Source organism: Anoplopoma fimbria, chromosome 11 (assembly GCF_027596085.1).
Source record: "Anoplopoma fimbria isolate UVic2021 breed Golden Eagle Sablefish chromosome 11, Afim_UVic_2022, whole genome shotgun sequence".
In the NCBI taxonomy this organism is placed as follows: Eukaryota; Metazoa; Chordata; class Actinopteri; order Perciformes; family Anoplopomatidae; genus Anoplopoma; species Anoplopoma fimbria.
Window position 1 is genome coordinate 11,026,445 of NC_072459.1, and position 20,663 is coordinate 11,047,107.

Below are 20,663 nucleotides of genomic sequence, written 5' to 3' on the forward strand. Positions count from 1 at the left end.
TGTACTCGTTATCGACATGTACTTAAATGCAAGTACTTGTTTCTTGGTCTGAAAATAAATGGTATCGGTGCTTTCCTTATTTGGACACATACTGGCTCAGGTACAAACAGAGTGCATCTCACATTTATCCCCCACGTTAGTACAGCGCGGCCTGGTTGGGAGTCAGAGAAAAAGAGAGAGAGAGCGCGCCGGCTTCCGTAGGTCCCATCTTAAAGCAGGTTGATCCGTCCACAGTCCAATCACCTACAAAGGACAAAGGTAAAACAGCACCACACTCAGGCAGGTAGGCAAATATCATTCATGACACTCTGAGTCATAACAACAGTGTCTGGTCAAAGTGGGGCAGAGCTTCAGTCCAATACTTACACAACATAAAACACAAAAAAAGTTGTCTCTGACTTTGTTGAAAGTGTGTCTGGCTGGCGGTCATGGAAAACCTTTTTCTGCAGTCCCCCAGTACAACCATTCTACTGGGAACTCTTGGGATACTACTTGTCTTGTATGTATTTTTCCCCAACTTTGACTGTCAGATAAATGAGCCTCCAGGACCAAGACCACTGCCTGTGTTTGGCAATTTACTGCAGATGAATCTTAAGTCAACCCACACTACGCTGTATGAGGTAAGTAAGTGATACTAAATTAGACACGTACTGTATATACACTGCTGTTTAAATGAAGGAATTACCTGTTATTTTCATGTTTTTGATTCCCTTTCAACATAAATTAAAACAGTATGATTCAGACAGACATTCTAATTTGAAAATGATTAAAACAATGATTTACCAGTAACTATTGATTTAGTATCACATTGGTAAATAGGACTGCTATCAACCTAAAAGTAGAGATATACCGATACTGATATCAGATATTGGTCCGATACTGGATCAGGTATTGGTGACAATTGGCTGATCAGGTAAAGGGTACCATTATTTTATGAAATAACAATTATTCACATTAATATCTTTGTATTTATTTGTTATATTTAGTTTTACAAAGGTAAAAAAAGTAAGGTTTTTAAGTCAAACCAAATGTTGCCTTACACATAAGAGAACGATCCACAGTCTCTTCCACACACGCAGGTATCACTATTTGTATCAGGACTGAAAAAGTTAGATCAGTGCATCTGTGATGATTGTGATGACTGGTATGCCTGTCTCCCAACCAGGACTGATGAAGAGGGGCGGAGTCGCCGCGTTGGTGGCCTATATGGTGCGCCCTGTTCCAGCAGTCCAGCCTTCCTTTTTGGCATCTCTACCTGCTTGCCACGCTGCGACGTTTTGATCTCCTTTTTGTTATGTTGTCAAATAAACCGCGATCATTGTGAAAATGAACCCACGCCTCTGTCCTCCATCATTGTCTGGTTACCCTAGACCATGACAAGTGGGGGCTCGTCCGGGATCTGAATCAGGCAAACCAGGCAACGGTGGCAGCGCAGAACTGTCGCCATCACCTGTTTTGGCAGCAGCCCGCGAGGCAGAGCGTGTCACAACAGCCACTGGGTGCACACAGGGGGTCTCACACCCCTCAAAGAGAGATCCTAGGTTAGATTTATCAACGCTAGGCGGTGCCTTGGCCCATACTCTGGACTTGGCCAGTCCATTACCAAGAATCATGGCGGCGCCCTGTAACGGGAGCGCCGGACGTACGCCAACAGCCACCTCACCCTGGACCAAGTCGGAGTCTATATACACCCTATGCAGGGGCACAGACAAAACATTTAGGTTAATTCCACGCACTAAAACAGACTGGCCAGTGTCGGAAGCAGGCGAGAACGGCAACGCTGATTGCAAGATAAATGATTCGACCGAACCAGTATCTCTGAGTATCTTAATCGGCACTTTCTCTCCATCAGCGCCTAGTGAAACAGAGCCATCTGAAATAAAGGGGGAAAAACTCACTTCAAATTCAGGCTCGTTCACGTTAATCGGTTGACTAGGGAGAGATATGGCCAAAGCAGATCCTTGTGCTGCGCCTTTAGTCTGAGTAGCGGTACCAAATTTAGCCTTATATTTTTGTTCATTCTTTTTTTCTTTTTCAACGCCTCACATTGCCATTTCGTATGCCCTACGCCTAGGCAGAAGTGGCACGTTACGTTATGATCTATTTTATTTTGAGTGCGCTCAGCACGAAATCCTGAATCACCAGAAGCAGAGGGTGCATTAGACGTGGTTTTACGGGGAGCTTGGTGGCTCCACTGTGCACGTTCATTACTGACTGGTTGTCCACCAAACAACCTTGTTTTGTGGACCAACGCATAGTTATCCGCTAAAACTGCTGCTTCAGAAAGTGTAGTCACCTGGTGTTCTGTTACATACATCGCCATCTCCTCAGGGAGCCAATTCTTGAATTGCTCCACCAAAAAGAGACTGCGTAACCCGTCATACGACTCAACTTCCGATGACGAACACCAGCGATCTAACTGAATAGACAAATCGTCTGCGAACACCCCATAAGTCTGACCAAAACGTTTGCGCATTCCACGAAACCTTTTGATCATCTTGTGATTGACTGTGTCGGACCGCTGCCTCGCTCGAAATCGGGTTGTATTTATTTGCTGACAGTGATGTGTCAAACAACCCGTTACCCCGCAGCATATGCTCTGCGTTCAATCAAGGTCAAGCCAGTCGTTAAGGCGCTGTCCCAATTCATTTCCATATTCGGATTGCCTACAGTGATACAGTCGGATCGTGGTACAAATTTCACATCCAAAACGTTCTCTCAAATATTGCGCTTGTTGAAGATCCGACACAATAAGTCATCGGCTCGGCACCCCCAGAGTCAAGGTGTCTTAGAACGTTTCCATCAGACGTACAAATCGATGCTGAGAGCCTATTGTGTACAATTAGACAGCGATTGGGAGGATGCTCTTCCCTGGCTGCTGCTGGCGGTTAGGGAGGTGACTCAGGCAAGTACCGGGTTTAGCCCGAACGAACTTGTGTTTGGCCACACAGTGCGGGGGCCAGTAGCATCACTGATGGATAGTGCAAGCAATGAGCCGCCGCAGACTTTGACCGATTACGTTAATGGATTCAGGCGACGATTATATGCTGTTGGGGGTTAGCAAGGTTGAAACTGCAAAAAGCGCAAGTGAAAATGAAGCAAGTGTATGACAGGAAAGCTAGGTGTCGCTCTTTCAAACCTGGAGACCAGGTGATGGTCATTCTACCTGTCATACACTCTCCATTTCAGGCTAAATTTGCAGGGCCATACAAGGTGATTCGCCAAGAGAAAAATGACAATTATGTAGTGGCCACGCCAGATAAGAAAAGACGTACACAGCTGTGTCACGCAAATCTGCTGAAGCCCTACTTTAACCGAGACGGGGAGGAGGAGGAGTTGCCGTCTGTGCGGCCTGATTTGAGCACTGTTCCCAGTCCGGTGGTGGTAGCACCGGATGAGGACGGCGCTACCTGCATTCAGACTTGTATCGCAACTACCATCCCCTCCATGCCAGCGGTGACAACGCTGGAGGAGGTGGACGCCTGTGAGCCTGACGATGCAGCTTTGTTGGGAAAACTCAACAATACTGAATCTTTGGCTAATTTAACGTTGCTGTTGGGCCATCTGACTCCAGATCAAGCATCTGAGTTGAGTGCGCTGATTAAGGAGTTTCCGGGTCTTTTTTCCGACACACCCACTCAGACTGACCTTATTAGTCACGATATTGACGTTGGGGAGGCCATCCCATTCGGCAACGCTTCTATAGAGGCTCTGGGGAGAGACAGCAAATCTTAGAAGGCGAAGTGAATTATTTATTGAAGAATGATTTGGCAAAAAGGTCCTATTCTAGCTGGACAAGTCCTTGTTTGCTAGTTAAAAAGGCCAATGGAACACATCGGTTCTGCACCGACTATAGGAAATTGAATAATGTCACGAAACCCGATTCATTTCCCCTCCCTAGAATGGAGGACTGCGTAGACCAAGTGGGGTCAGCTAAATTTGTTACCAAATTGGACTTATTAAAAGGATATTGGCAAGTTCCGTTGACCGAGCGAGCACGGGAGCTATCCGCCTTCGTTACTTCTAGTGGGTTGTATGAGTACAAGGTCATGCCGTTCGGGCTACGTAACGCTGCCGCCACCTTTCAAAGACTGATGAATCAGGTAGTGGCAAATTTGGACGGTTGTGCAGTCTATCTGGACGACGTGGTGGTATATAGCGACACCTGGGGTTCACATTTGGAACGACTTCATCACTTATTTACTCGACTTGCACACGCCAACCTCACCGTCAACCTGGCGAAGTGTGAGTTTGCCAGGGCGACGGTGACCTACCTGGGAAAAGTGGTTGGTCAGGGCTTTGTGCGCCCAGTGCGCGCAAAGGTCCTGGCCATAGATGGTTACCCACCACCTACCACTAAGCGAGAGTTAATGAGATTTCTCGGAATGATCGGATACTATCGAAGTTTTTGCGAGAACTTTTCCTCAGTCGTTGTGCCTTTGACAACTTTGTTAAAAAAGAACAAGCCTTTTGTTTGGACGTCCACTTGTCAAGCGGCGTTTGAGAGAGCCAAAGATCTTCTCTCATCTGCGCCCCTTCTGTTGGCTCCAAAAATTAATAAGCCATTCAGGTTGCACGTAGATGCGAGCAATGTGGGAGCTGGAGCCGTTTTGCTCCAAGATGATGAGGATTCCGTTGAACGTCCCATATGCTATTTCTCGAGAAAATTCAATTCGTATCAGCTGAATTACTCAACCATAGAAAAAGAAGCATTGGCATTAATTTGGGCTTTGCAAAATTTTGAGGTTTACATTGGGGGTAGCCCAACACCCATCGTCATCTATAGTGATCACAACCCGTTAACTTTCCTTCACTCACTTCAAAACCCGAACCAGAGATTGATGCGCTGGAGTATTTTCCTCCAGCCATACAATCTGCACATTAGGCATATCAGGGGCAAAGAGAACGTAATCGCGGACGCGCTGTCACGCGCTCCTGCCATCTAGTGTGTCTAACATGCAATTGTGGTAATTTCTATGCAGTCTCTTGTTTTGTCTTATCCTTAGTTATTCCAGGCGCCGGAATACGGGGGTCAGTACGAGACCAGGAGCTGTTGGTCAGGTTGTATATTGTAGTGTTGAGTAACTTTATGTGTGGGTTACGACTGTTTGACCTAGAATATTTGTATTGCTAAAAATGGTTGATTGATGAACCAGATTGATGAGTTTTATTTAAGAGCAATAGGTAGTGGAATTGCTGGATTGACCAAATCGGAAATCCGGTGGATTTTTTTTTATGGGGGGAGATGTGATGATTGTGATGACTGGTATGCCTGTCTCCCAACCAGGACTGATGAAGAGGGGCGGAGTCGCCGCGTTGGTGGCCTATATGGTGCGCCCTGTTCCAGCAGTCCAGCCTTCCTTTTGGCATCTCTACCTGCTTGCCACGCTGCGACGTTTTGATCTCCTTTTTGTTATGTTGTCAAATAAACCGCGATCATTGTGAAAATGAACCCACGCCTCTGTCCTCCATCATTGTCTGGTTACCCTAGACCATGACAGCATCCCTACCTAAAAGCATGAGAGACACAACAGTTATTTGTGAGGCAGTACTGGAATAAGTGCATATGAAACTGATCTAGAGATGCGTTCCTGTCTACTGTGGTTATCTGTGTTTGGAATAAAGAGTGATTATTTCAATACCACTAAGATTGTAAAATATATTAACAAGACTATATCCTGGCTTTTTTTCAAGAGTTGTAATGCTTACTTTTGTGTTTTGTTTCATAGCTTTCCAAGAAATATGGATCTGTGTTCACAGTGTATTTTGGACCCCAGAAAGTGGTTATCCTGGCAGGATACAAGACCGTGAGGCAGGCACTGATCAACTATGCTGTGGAGTTTGGAGAGAGACACGTCTTTCCAGCAGGCATTGACTTAAGTGGTTTACATAGTAAGTATGAAGCAGTCTGCTTTGTCCCACGCAACATTCAGCTGCTTGACAAGCTTTGATAACATGGTCTGAACTTTGCACTTTTTCGTTTAGTCATCATTCAACTTCTTGCTGACATTTTGCTGAAAATATCGTAATCCGGTTTTTAAACAGTTCAAAGAAGATTTGACACACTTGATGGTACTTGATTTCACTTTAGGTAGAGGAATCTTATTTGCCAATGGGGAAGTATGGAAAGAGATGAGGCGTTTTGCTCTGAGCAACCTGAGAGACTTTGGGATGGGCAGAAAAGCAGCAGAGGAGAAAATCATTGAGGAGACTCAGCATCTGATCAAAGTGTTCGAAAGGCATGACGGTAACGCTTCTCCTGTATTGTATTATTTATATATCAGGATTCTATATTGTTTGTTGTTATGACCATTATTTTTGTTTGTTTATTTTAGGTAACCCTTCAGTTTCACCCAGTCAATAAACTATGCAGTTTCCAACATCATCTGTTCAATTGTCTATGGCAGCAGATTTGATTACAGTGATACAGAATTTACAAGTATGGTAGACCGAGCCAATGACAGCATTCGACTGATTGGCTCTCCTTCAGTACAGGTACCACTTTGTCTTTCATTAAATCAACCATGAGATGTACGTATTGTGGTTTATAGTGAGAATTACAGACTCATGGGGCCGTGGTCATGCATATTGACCTTCTATTGTGCCTTTGTGTTATACAGATAATTACATTACATTACATTACAGTCATTTAGCAGACGCTTTTATCCAAAGCGACTTACAATCAGTAGTATATTACATCATTCACCCATTCACACACTGATGACAGGCTACCATGCAAGGTGCCACCATCAGACTCTAACTAACATTCATGCAACATCCAGTCCACACCGATGGCAAGCCTTCGGGAGCAACTTGGGGTTAAGTGTCTTGCCCAAGGACACATCGACTGCCGAAGCCGGGTATCGAACCACCGACCCTCTGATTGGAGAATTACCTTAGTCTCCACTACGCCACAGCCGCCCTAACAATACTAACAATAATAACATGTTGAACGTTATTCTCCATTCAATTCAAACAGTTGTACAATCTTTACCCCTGGATATTTCAATGGGTGAGAAACAGGATGCGTCTTAGGAAGAATGTTGCTGAAAACCATAAACAAATGAAGCAGCTGATTGGACGTTTACAAGAAACCTTGAATGATCAGATTTGCAGAGGATTTGTGGACTCATTTCTGGCACACAAACAGAATCTAGAGGTAATAAAATCAAGTGTGATATCATCATACATGAGTTAAATCTATAATCCTTTATTTCTGGGTTTTTTTAATGACTTAATTGATGTTTAACATGAATTCATAAAACATCACTGTTCTGTCTATTAAAACGGCCAATAGCTGGAGGATGAAAATGTTTAGAGCTCGTTTTAAAATGAAGTAAGTTTAAACACATTTATTCTTTCACCTGTTAAAAAGAATTTAGGGATTACAGACTCATACTACACCATAGAGAACCTTGTGACAACTGTTGGCAACCTCTTTGGGGCTGGTACTGATACGACAGCAACTACACTGAGATGGGGTCTGTTGCTCATGGCCAAATATCCTCAAATACAAGGTAAGTCATGTGCTTAGACCTGTTGCATTTAGATGCAGTACCCTACTGGGGTACTCAACATAGCAGTTGAAGTTGAAATATTTGTTTTTTTAGATTACTTTTGGGGCTTTTTTACCTTAATTTGATGCAGTCAAAGATAGAGGAAAAGAACAGACGGAACAACATGCAGCAAAGGATTTAAACATGAAGTGTTTGGATCTACATGAGCCATGGTATTCCTCATTTAAATGTAAATACACCTGGGAAAAGAACCCCATTGAAACTGTATGCACCAAGGGTTATTCAGATATAAATAAGAAAGAAATACTTATTTTCCTTTAGATTTGACCTACATATAATATAGTATAGTATAAGTACTATAAATCAGCTGGTCTGACAATGACACCAATGTCATTGAGAGGGATTTGATCTAGCTTGTGCAAAGTTCTGTGATATAGCCATTTCAATCTGCTGTTATAGTTTTCACTCAAATGACTCGTTTCTGTGGGAGTTTAGTAAAAAAGCTATTATGTTAGTCTTTCTACAGAATTGGCAAGAACAATATGCTTTACTGCTGCTTTGATTTTAAACCACTGTGTCATTATTTTCTAATTCCCAGATCAGGTCCAGGCGGAGCTGAGTAGGGTGATTGGGACCCGTCAGGTAAAGGCAGAGGACAGGATGAACCTGCCCTTCACTGACGCTGTCATTCATGAGACACAGAGACTGGCTAATATCCTTCCCATCTCTATTCCTCACATCACCAGCGCAGATCTGACTTTTCAGGGCTATTTTATAAGAAAGGTAAACATTCGACTGATTAAAACAGGTCTTCCAGTTAACGCAGAATAATGAAACAAGATGCAACTGCATGCTTGATTCTAGAAAGCTTTTTAAAGATAGCAGCTCGTACTGCTCTTTAAAACATCGTTAGCACTAATAAACTGTCTCCTTCAAGGGGACAGCTGTGATTCCACTTTTGACATCTGTTCTGTGGGATGAAAGTGAGTGGGAGAGCCCACACACCTTTAATCCTGCCCATTTCTTGGACAAGGATGGGAAGTTTCTCATGAGAGATGCCTTCATGCCCTTCTCTGCAGGTTAGCGAGCTCAGCTAACACTTCTTGTCAATACCAAACAAAGTTTTCCAGATAATCTGAAGCTTGTCCTCTCACAGGACGCAGGGCGTGTCCGGGAGAAAGTCTGGCTAAGATGGAACTCTTCCTCTTCTTCACCTCCCTCCTCCAGCGCTTTCGTTTCACTCCTCCACCTGGAGTCACAGAGGATGAACTGGATCTGACTCCGGCTGTGGGCTTCACCATCGGCCCGACACCTCATGAGCTGTGTGCTGTCAGTCGTGAGGCATTTCAAAATTAGTACACAAGCATTGTCAGACACTTGTGCACATTGGAAAGCTTTTGAGATTTCAATACTACTGAAAAAAGTAACACTGCTGTTCACTAAGAAAACAAGTTTATTTGACACTTTTGATTGACATATTAGCATTTCATATATAAACTACTATCTTTTGTCTCATTTAAATGTTAATTCAGTTCATCACTTGAGATAATGTTGTTTTCAATCAATTGATTTTTATTTACTGCAATCACTAAAAACTTCCCAAATAATAGTTAAAGCATCCATGTCTTTTTCTGATTTACTTGTCTGGCTGACAATAAAAACATATCTGATTGTGAGTAGTAGAAGTATATTCATATAAAAGGGGCTCTTTTTTTTAATACAATGTAAAGAGAGCAGAGAACATTTGTTCACATGGTTACATAACAATTTAAAAAACAAACAGGTGCTCGTGGTATGGGGGCATCTTTACGGTGTAGCCAATGTTTTCATTTTAGTTAAATATTGTAAAGCTGGCTGGCATAGAACAGGCAGACACGACAAAGTCCAAAATCTTTAATCCAAAACATGTCAGGTTAACACAAAAGTCAAACTGGCTGTGGCTCAGGAGGTAGAGTGGGTCGTGGGTAACTAAATTATGGAAAACAAGTTATAGATTAAACTACAGCTCTTACATGTCAACTCTTCCAGTGCAGGTCATGAGATTATTAAACTTCAGCTTTCCCAACGTACAACGTGCTTCTCACACACTGCCTTACACATTGAAAGGGGAATGTGCTTTGGATTGTTACAATATATATATATATATATATATATATATATATATTTGTTAAGAATTAGACAGGGGTATGAAAACCTAACAGTTTGTAATACCTGTTCTAGTGATACAAAAATAATAGATACAACATAAACATAAAAAGAAGTGTGGCAAAAATGACAAAGCACCTGCACATAATCATATGCTCTAATTTTGTTACATTGCCTACAGTGAAGACAAATCATGAACACATTATTACTAAAGCATTGCATTCTATTGCTGTTTGTATTCCCTTTAAATGTACTTTAGAAATAAAATGAATTATTTAAAAAAATGCTACAGCATATGTTTATTATATACAATTATTATTATAAACAATAACTTTAAATGAACCACATTATTTAAAGTTATTGTTAGAACCCTTGTTAGAACATCTGTACTCGATATCGGCATGTACTCAAATGCAAGTACTTGTTTCTTGGTCTGAAAATAAATGGTATCGGTGCTTTCCTTATTTGGACACATACTGGCTCAGGTACAAACAGAGTGCATCTCACATTTATCCCCCACGTTAGTACAGCGCGGCCTGGTTGGGAGTCAGAGAAAAAGAGAGAGAGAGCGCGCCGGCTTCCGTAGGTCCCATCTTAAAGCAGGTTGATCCGTCCACAGTCCAATCACCTACAAAGGACAAAGGTAAAACAGCACCACACTCAGGCAGGTAGGCGAATATCACTCATGACACTCTGAGTCATAACAACAGTGTCTGGTCAAAGTGGGGCAGAGCTTCAGTCCAATACTTACACAACATAAAACACACACAAAAAAAATTGTCTCTGACTTTGTTCAAAGTGTGTCTGGCTGGCGGTCATGGAAAACCTTTTTCTGCAGTCCCCCAGTACAACCATTCTACTGGGAACTCTTGGGATACTACTTGTCTTGTATGTATTTTTCCCCAACTTTGACTGTCAGATAAATGAGCCTCCAGGACCAAGACCACTGCCTGTGTTTGGCAATTTACTGCAGATGAATCTTAAGTCAACCCACACTACGCTGTATGAGGTAAGTAAGTGATACTAAATTAGACACGTACTGTATATACACTGCTGTTTAAATGAAGGAATTACCTGTTATTTTCATGTTTTTGATTCCCTTTCAACATGAATTAAAACTGTATAATTCAGACAGACATTCTAATTTGAAACTGATTAAAAGAAAGATTTACCAGTAACTATTGATTTAGTACCACATTGGTAAATAGGACTGCTATCAACCTAAAAGTAGAGATATACCGATACTGATATCAGATATTGGTCCGATACTGGATCAGGTATTGGTGACAATTGGCTGATCAGGTAAAGGGTACCATTATTTTATTAAATAACAATTATTCACATTAATATCTTTGTATTTATTTGTTATATTTAGTTTTACAAAGGTAAAAAAGGTAAGGTTTTTAAGTCAAACCAAATGTTGCCTTACACATAAGAGAACGATCCACAGTCTTTTCCACACACGCAGGTATCACTATTTGTATCGGGACTGAAAAAGTTAGATCAGTGCATCCCTACCTAAAAGCATGAGAGACACAACAGTTATTTGTGAGGCAGTACTGGAATAAGTGCATATGAAACTGATCTAGAGATGCGTTCCTGTCTACCCGCACTGCCAACCTCAGCAACCTCCGCCACCCCACCCCTGCGCCCCCATCCATCTCCCTTGCACTGCTACAAATCACCTATTATACTTGAACTGCTACTCGACAACAACATCGACCTGCTTTTCCTCTGTGAAACATGGCAACAGAATAAATGTAAATGTGTCCTGCTTGTACTGTCCCCCTGTCTGTATCTATGACTTTGTAATACCTTTGGGTATCTGAAAAGCGCAATATAAAATAAAGATATTATTATTATTATTATTATTACTGTGGTTATCTGTGTTTGGAATAAAGAGTGATTATTTCAATACCACTAAGGCTGTAAAATATATTAACAAGACAATATCCTGGCTTTTTTTCAAGAGTTGTAATGATCACTTTTGTGTTTTGTTTCATAGCTTTCCAAGAAATATGGATCTGTGTTCACAGTGTATTTTGGACCCCAGAAAGTGGTTATCCTGGCAGGATACAAGACCGTGAGGCAGGCACTGATCAACTATGCTGTGGAGTTTGGAGAGAGACACATCTTTCCATCAGGCATTGACTTAAATGGTTCACATAGTAAGTATGAAGCAGCAGATTTCAGTGAAAACCACTCATAGTACAAGTTTATCAAGATGGCATTGTGCTTTTAGCTAAACATTTGTTGAGTAAAGAATGCAAAAATAGTTTATACTGATGTAGGGCACACCTAAGAGAAGAAACTCCAATTCCACTTTGGCCTTCAGGCAGCCATAGCAGAAGGAAGATTCACTTGTTGGGGTGATTGAAGACGTATAATTCTCTCAGCCCTCATCCTGCACCTTTTAAATATCTCGTACGGCTGAGAGTTGACATCTGATGGTCTACGGGCCAGGTGGTCCCTCTTGGTGCTATTCCTGAACCAGGCAGTGATCCTGCCTGTCATTACACTCTTTATGGTGCAGGTGTAGAAAGCAGCACCTTGAGGAGCAGTCTGCTTTGTCCCACGCAGCATTCAGCTGCTTGACAAGCTTTGATAACATGGTCTGAACTTTGCACTTTTTTTAACATGTATCTGATGTCCTTAATTGATTTCCCCAGTAATGCCTTTTATGATGTATTTTATGATGTGTTTATGTTCTAATGTGCTGCCATGTATGGTTGTTGACGTTCTTTTGCTCTGCATAGCAGAGTTTCCCTGAGAAAAATAAAGGTTTCGTTTAGTCATCATTCAACTTCTTGCTGACATTTTGCTGAAAATATCGTAATCCGGTTTTTAAACAGTTCAAAGAAAATTTGACACACTTGATGGTACTTGATTTCACTTTAGGTAGAGGAATCATATTTGCCAATGGGGAAGTATGGAAAGAGATGAGGCGTTTTGCTCTGAGCAACCTGAGAGACTTTGGGATGGGCAGAAAAGCAGCAGAGGAGAAAATCATTGAGGAGACTCAGCATCTGATCAAAGTGTTCGAAAGGCATGACGGTAACGCTTCTCCTGTATTGTATTATTTATATATCAGGATTCTATATTGTTTGTTGTTATGACCATTATTTTTGTTTGTTTATTTTAGGTAAACCCTTCAGTTTTACCCAGTCAATAAACTATGCAGTTTCCAACATCATCTGTTCAATTGTCTATGGCAGCAGATTTGATTACAGTGATGCAGAATTTACAAGTATGGTAGACCGAGCCAATGACAGCATTCGACTGATTGGCTCTCCTTCAGTACAGGTACCACTTTGTCTTTCATTAAATCAACCATGAGATGTACGTATTGTGGGTTATAGTGAGAATTAAAGACTCATGGGGCCGTGGTCATGCATATTGACCTTCTATTGTGCCTTTGTGTTATACAGATAATAACATGTTGAACGTTATTCTCCATTCAATTCAAACAGTTGTACAATATTTACCCCTGGATATTTCAATGGGTGAGAAACAGGATGCGCCTTAGGAAGAATGTTGCTGAAAACCAGAAACAAATAAAGCAGCTGATTGGACGTTTACAAGAAACCTTGAATGATCAGATTTGCAGAGGATTTGTGGACTCATTTCTGGCACACAAACAGAATCTAGAGGTAATAAAATCAAGTGTGATATCATCATACATGAGTTAAATCTATAATCATTCATTTCTGGGTTTTTGTAATGACTTAATTGATGCTTAACATAAATTCATAAAACAAAACCATTCTATGTCTATTAAATGTTTAGAGCTCGTTTTAAAATTAAGTAAGTTTAAACACATTTATTCTTTCACCTGTTAAAAAGAATTTAGGGATTACAGACTCATACTACAACATAGAGAACCTTATGACAACTGTTGGCAACCTCTTTTCGGCTGGTACTGATACGACAGCAACTACACTGAGATGGGGTCTGTTGCTCATGGCCAAATATCCTCAAATACAAGGTAAGTCATGTGCTTAGACCTGTTGCATTTAGATGCAGTACCCTACTGGAGTACTCAACATAGCAGTTGAAGTTGAAATATTTGTTTTTTTAGATTACTTTTGGGGCTTTTTTACCTTAATTTGATGCAGTCAAAGATAGAGGAAAAGAACAGACGGAACAACATGCAGCAAAGGATTTAAACATGAAGTGTTTGGATCTACATGAGCCGGGGACATAGGGAGCCTATGACCATACAAATACAATTTTCATATTGTATTTGTTCCATTTATTGTAATGAAATCCACTTCTGTTGCAGTGAAAAATCTGCCTGAAGGGACTGGCTGTCAATGTCGCCGACTTGGCTACTGTCAAGATTTACCAACTTTTGGATCTAGTGCTGCCAGCTACTTTCATTGGAAAAGGATTAATACTTGTACTCTTGCCAGTTTCTCAAGATTACCAACCCCACCTTTAGGGTATCCTGACTGCTGCAACCCAGAATAATTAGTTTTAACTCCCAAACAGTAACTTTAAACTACAATAAACCTAAGATTAAATTACAGGCTCAATTCGTTCTGTCCATGGTATTCCTCATTTAAAGGTAAATACACCTGGGAAAAGAACCCCATTGAAACTGTATGCACCAAGGGTACTTCAGATATAAATAAGAAAAAAATACTTATTTTCCTTTAGATTTGACCTACATATAATATAGTATAGTATAAGTACTATAAATCAACTGGTCTGACAATGACACCAATGTCATTGAGAGGGATTTGATCTAGCTTGTGCAAAGTTCTGTGATATAGCCATTTCAATCTGCTGTTATAGTTTTCACTCAAATGACTCGTTTCTGTGGGAGTTTAGTAAAAAGCTATTATGTTAGTCTTTCTACAGAATTGGAAAGAACAATATGCTTTACTGCTGCTTTGATTTTAAACCACTGTGTCTTCTATTATTTTCTAATTCCCAGATCAGGTCCAGGCGGAGCTGAGTAGGGTGATTGGGACCCGTCAGGTAAAGGCAGAGGACAGGATGAACCTGCCCTTCACTGACGCTGTCATTCATGAGACACAGAGACTGGCTAATATCCTTCCCACCTCTATTCCTCACATCACCAGCACAGATCTGACTTTTCAGGGCTATTTTATAAGAAAGGTAAACATTCGACTGATTAAAACAGGTCTTCCAGTTAACGCAGAATAATGAAACAAGATGCAACTGCATGCTTGATTCTAGAAAGCTTTTAAAGATAGCAGCTCGTACTGCTCTTTAAAACATCGTTAGCACTAATAAACTGTCTCCTTCAAGGGGACAGCTGTGATTCCACTTTTGACATCTGTTCTGTGGGATGAAAGTGAGTGGGAGAGCCCACACACCTTTAATCCTGCCCATTTTTTGGACAAGGATGGGAAGTTTCTCATGAGAGATGCCTTCATGCCCTTCTCTGCAGGTTAGCGAGCTCAGCTAACACTTCTTGTCAATACCAAACAAAGTTTTCCAGATAATCTGAAGCTTGTCCTCTCACAGGACGCAGGGCGTGTCCGGGAGAAAGTCTGGCTAAGATGGAACTCTTCCTCTTCTTCACCTCCCTCCTCCAGCGCTTTCGTTTCACTCCTCCACCTGGAGTCACAGAGGATGAACTGGATCTGACTCCGGCTGTGGGCTTCACCATCGGCCCGACACCTCATGAGCTGTGTGCTGTCAGTCGTGAGGCATTTCAAAATTAGTACACAAGCATTGTCAGACACTTGTGCACATTGGAAAGCTTTTGAGATTTCAATACCACTGAAAAAAGTAACACTGCTGTTCACTAAGAAAACTAGTTTATTTGACACTTTTGATTGACATATTAGCATTTCATATATAAACTACTATCTTTTGTCTCATTTAAATGTTAATTCAGTTCATCACTTGAGATAATGTTGTTTTCAATCAATTGATTTTTATTTACTGCAATCACTAAAAACTTCCCAAATAATAGTTAAAGCATCCATGTCTTTTTCTGATTTACTTGTCTGGCTGACAATAAAAACATGTCTGATTGTGAGTAGTAGAAGTATATTCATATAAAAGGGGCTCTTTTTTTAATACAATGTAAAGAGAGCAGAGAACATTTGTTCACATGGTTACATAACAATTTAAAAAACAAACAGGTGCTCGTGGTATGTTAACAGTTTGTAATACCTGTTCTAGTGATACAAAAATAATAGATACAACATAAACATAAAAAGAAGTGTGGCAAAAATGACAAAGCACCTGCACATAATCATATGCTCTAATTTTGTTACATTGCCTACAGTGAAGAAAAATCATGAACACATTATTACTAAAGCATTGCATTGCATTGCTCCTCCTGAATCCGAGGTTCGACAATCGGACGGAGCCTCCTTTCCAGCACCCTGGAGTAAACTTTCCCGGGGAGGCTGAGCAGTGTGATACCCCTATAATTGGAGCACACTCTCCGGTCCCTCTTTTTGAAAATGGGAACCACCACCCCGGTCTGCCACTCCACAGGCACTGTACCCAACTTCCACGCGACAGTGAAGAGACGTGTAAACCAAGACAGCCCAACAATGTTACTTCCTGTAAGTCGCTTTGGATAAAAGCGTCTGCTAAATGACTGTAATGTAAAAATGTAATGTAACAATGTCCAGAGCCTTTAGCATCTCCGGTCGAATCTCATCCACTCCTGGCGCTTTGCCGCTGAAGAGCTTTTTAACTACCTCAACGACCTCCGCCAGGCATATGGACGAGTCTTCCCCTGAGTCTTCAGACTCTGCCTCTTCCACAGAGGACATGTTGGTCGGGTTCAGGAGTTCCTCAAAGTGTTCTTTCCACCGCTCGACAATATCCCCAGTCCGGGTCTGCAGTTCTCCCCCCCTGCTGAGCACAGCCTGAGAAAAGCCCTGTTTCCCCTTTCTGAGTCGTCTCACGGTTTGCCAGAACTTCCTTGAGGCCATTCGAAAGTCCTTCTCCATGGCCTCGCCGAATTCCTCCCACACCCGGGTTTTTGCTGCAGCCCTTCTGGCCAACCGGTACCTGCCTGCTGATTCAGGAGACCCCTCGGCCAACCAAGCCCGAAAGGCCTCCTTCTTCAGCTTGGCGGCCTCCTTCACCGCTGGTGTCCACCAGCGGGTTCTTGGATTGCCGCCACGACAGGCACCGATCGCCTTCCGACCACAACTCCTAGCAGCAGCTTCCACAATGGAGGATTTGAACATGGCCCACTCGGATTCCATGTCCCCAGCCTCCTCCGGGATGCACGAGAAATAATTCCGGAGGTGGGTGTTGAAGACCTTGCGGACAGGATCCTCAGCCAGACGTTCCCAGTTCACCCTCACTACACGTTTGGGTTTACCGGGTCTGTCCGGCAGCCTCCCCCGCCACCTGATCCAACTCACCACCAGGTGGTGATCAGTTGACAGCTCTGCTCCTCTCTTCACCCGAGTGTCCAAGACATACAGCCGCAGGTCTGATGACACAACTACAAAGTCTATCATAGACCTTTGGCCTAGGGTATTCTGGTACCAAGTACACTTATGAACCTCCCTATGCTCAAACATGGTGTTTGTTATGGACAGTCCATGACTAGCACAGAAGTCCAACAACAAAGCACCACTCGGGTTCAGATCGGGCAGGCCATTCCTCCCAATCACACCCCTCCAGGTTTCTCCATCATTACCCACGTGAGCGTTGAAGTCTCCCAGAAGAACTATGGAGTCCCCAGTCGGCGCCCTTTCCAGAACACCACCCAAGGACTCCAAGAAGGCAGCGTACTCCGAACTGCCGTTTGCATAGGCACAAACAACAGTCAGAGACTTTCCTCCTGCGATTCCCAGTCGCAGAGAGGCGACCCTCTCGTTCTCCGGGGAGAACTCCAGAACAGCGGCGCTCAGCCGGGGGCTTGTGAGTATCCCCACACCCGCCCGGCGCCTCTCACCCTGGGCAACTCCGGAAAAGGAAAAAGTCCAGCCTCTCTCCAGGAGTTTGGTTCCAGAACCGGTGCTATGCGTGGAGGTGAGCCCAACTATATCTAGTTGGTAGCGTTCCACCTCCCGCACCAGCTCCGGTTCCTTCCCCGCCAGAGAGGTGACATTCCACGTCCCTAGAGCTAGTCTGTGATGCCGGGGGTCAGCACGCCCAGGTTTCCGCCCCAGCCTGCCGCCCAGCTCAAATTGCACCCGACCCCAATGCCTATCCCTGCGGGTGGTGGGCCCACAGGGTGGCGGCACGATGTAGGTTTTTCGGGCTGGGCCCGGCCGGGCCCCATGTGCCAAGGCCCGGCCACCAGACGCTCGCCGGCGAGCTCCCCTACCAGGTCTGGCTCCAGGAGGGTGCCCCGGTTTCCCTATTCCGGGCGAGATGCCACTACCTTGCATCGTCCGATTCCGTCCTGGACGTGGAACAGCGGACCAACTCTTTACCCTTGCAGGTCTGTTGGAGGGTGCATGGGAGTTTGCTCATCCAGTCTACATGTGTTTTGTGGACTTGGAGAAGGCCTTCGACCGTGTCCCTCGGGGAGTCCTGTGGGGGGTACTGCGGGAATATGGGGCACCTGGTTCGTTACTACGAGCCATTCGGTCCTTGTATGACCAAAGTGAGAGCTGTGTCCGGATACTCGGCACAAAGTCGAGCTTGTTCCCAGTGCGTGTTGGCCTCCGTCAGGGCTGCCCATTGTCACCAATCCTGTTTGTGATTTTCATGGACAGGATTTCAAGGTGCAGCCGGGGGGAGGAGAGTTTCCGGTTTGGGGACCTCAGAATCGCATCCCTGCTTTTTGCAGATGATGGGGTTCTGTTGGCTTCTTCAGAACGTGACCTTCAGCACGCACTGGGGCGGTTCACAGCCGAGTGTGAAGCGGTCGGGATGAGAGTCAGTACCTCCAAGTCTGAGGCCATGGTTCTCTTCCGGAAAACGGTGGATTGCACCCTCTGGGTTGGGAGTGAGTCACTGCCCCAAGCGAGGGAGTTCAAGTATCTCAGGATCTTATTCACGAGTGAGGGTAAAATGGAGCGGGAGATGGACAGGCGGTTCGGTGCAGCGTCAGCAGTGATGCGGGCGTTGTACCGGACCGTTTTGGTGAAGAAGGAGCTGAGCCGAAAGGCAAAGCTCTCGATTTACCAGTCCATCTACGTTCCAACCCTCACCTATGGACATGAGCTTTGGGTAGTGACCGAAAGAATGAGATTGCGAATACAAGCGGCCGAAATGAGCTTCCTTCGTGGGGTGGCTGGGCTCAGCCTTAGAGATAGGGTGAGGAGCTCAGACATCCGGAGGGAGCTCGGAGTAGAGCCGCTGCTCCTTCGCGTCGAAAGGGGCCAGCTGAGGTGGCTCGGGCATCTGATCAGGATAAGATAAGATAAGATAAGATAAGACAATCCTTTATTAGTCCCGCAGCGGGGAAATTTGCAGACTTACAACAGCGTAGAGTAAAGTGCACACAAGAGACATAGTAGAAGACAAGCTAAGAATAAAAAATAAAGAAATAAAAATAAAATAAAACAAAACAAGTATTATAAATAAGCAATAAAAAAACAGTAGAAAAAACAAAAAAACAACAATAACTGAAATATTATATTTACAGACAGAGAAAAAAAACAACAACTATTTTTAACTTTCCTAACTATTATTGCACGGTGTAGTGTATTGCACAGGTTATTATTGTAGTGTATTGCACAGGTTATTATTGTCATTATTGTCATGTGGTCTGCTGGGAGCAGAGCTGGTTGTGCAGCCTGACAGCAGCAGGAAGGAAGGACCTGCGGTACCTCTCCTTCACACACCGGGGGTGAAGCAGCCGGTGTGTGAAGGAGAGGTACCGCAGGTCCTTCCTTCCTGATGCCTCCTGGACGCCTCCCTTTAGAGGTTTTCCAGGCACGTCCAACTGGTAAGAGGCCCCGGGGTAGACCCAGAACACGCTGGAGAGATTATATATCTCGTCTGGCCTGGGAACGCCTCAGGGTTCCCCAGGAGGAGCTGGAAAGTGTTGCTGGGGAGAAGGACGTCTGGAGGACCCTCCTTAGCTTGCTGCCCCCGCGACCCGGCCCCGGATAAGCGGAAGGAGATGGATGGATGGATGGATGCATTGTATTGCTGTTTGTATTCCCTTTAAATGTACTTTAGAAATAAAATTAATTATTTAAAAAAATTCTACAGCATATGTTTATTATATGCAATTATTATTATAAACAATAACTTTAAATAAACCACATTATTTAAAGTTATTGTTAGAACCCTTGTTAGAACATCTGTACTCGATATCGGCATGTACTCAAATGCAAGTACTTGTTTCTTGGTCTGAAAATAAATGGTATCGGTGCTTTCCTTATTTGGACACATACTGGCTCAGGTACAAACAGAGTCCATCTCACAGTGTTACGCCCGGTCTAGGGGAAACCTGAGCGCAACATAACGACGGGTCTCTCCCCCCCACTCCCAATAAAGACAATTGCTGCTGACGTTTATCCCCCACCACACACGTCAGTACAGCGTGGCCTGGTTGGGAGTCAGAGAAAAAGAGAGAGAGAGAGCGCGCCGGCTTCCGCAGGTCCCATATTAAAGCAGGTTGATCCGTCCACAGTCCAATCACCTACAAAGGACAAAGGTAAAACAGCACCACACTCAGGCAGGTAGGCGAATATCATTCATGACACTCTGAGTCATAACAACAGTGTCTGGTCAAAGTGGGGCAGAGCTTCAGTCCAATACTTACACAACATAAAACACAAAAAAAGTTGTCTCTGACTTTGTTGAAAGTGTGTCTGGCTGGTGTCATGTAAAATATTACATTCATATGTATAAATGCACACATACAAATCTCAAACACAGTATATTTTGTCTATGCTTTCACATCACACCACACTGTGCACATTGCGGTAAATGATTATAAGTTCTCTTAGAAGGTCAAATACTCCGGACAGGGCATTCTAGTGCCTGGCCATACGATGGAAAAGAACAGAGACACTTAAAGAAGGAATGTGCCTTTACGACCAACTGACCACAGATAACAAAGGCTCTTTTTTACGACAAACT

At 43.4% G+C, this 20,663-nt stretch overlaps 1 protein-coding gene and 1 pseudogene across 1 annotated transcript; both read left to right on the forward strand.

Moving 5' to 3' along the window:
* Positions 1–410: 410 nt before the first annotated feature.
* Positions 411–15,678, forward strand: LOC129099073 (cytochrome P450 2K1-like; annotated as a pseudogene).
* LOC129099072 (cytochrome P450 2K1) lies at positions 8,312–9,126 on the forward strand. The gene is made up of 2 exons (XM_054608240.1): positions 8,312–8,596; positions 8,674–9,126. The coding sequence occupies exons 1-2, from the start codon at positions 8,566–8,568 to the stop codon at positions 8,871–8,873; spliced, it is 231 nt and encodes a 76-aa protein (XP_054464215.1). The 5' UTR covers positions 8,312–8,565; the 3' UTR covers positions 8,874–9,126.
* Positions 15,679–20,663: the final 4,985 nt, after the last annotated feature.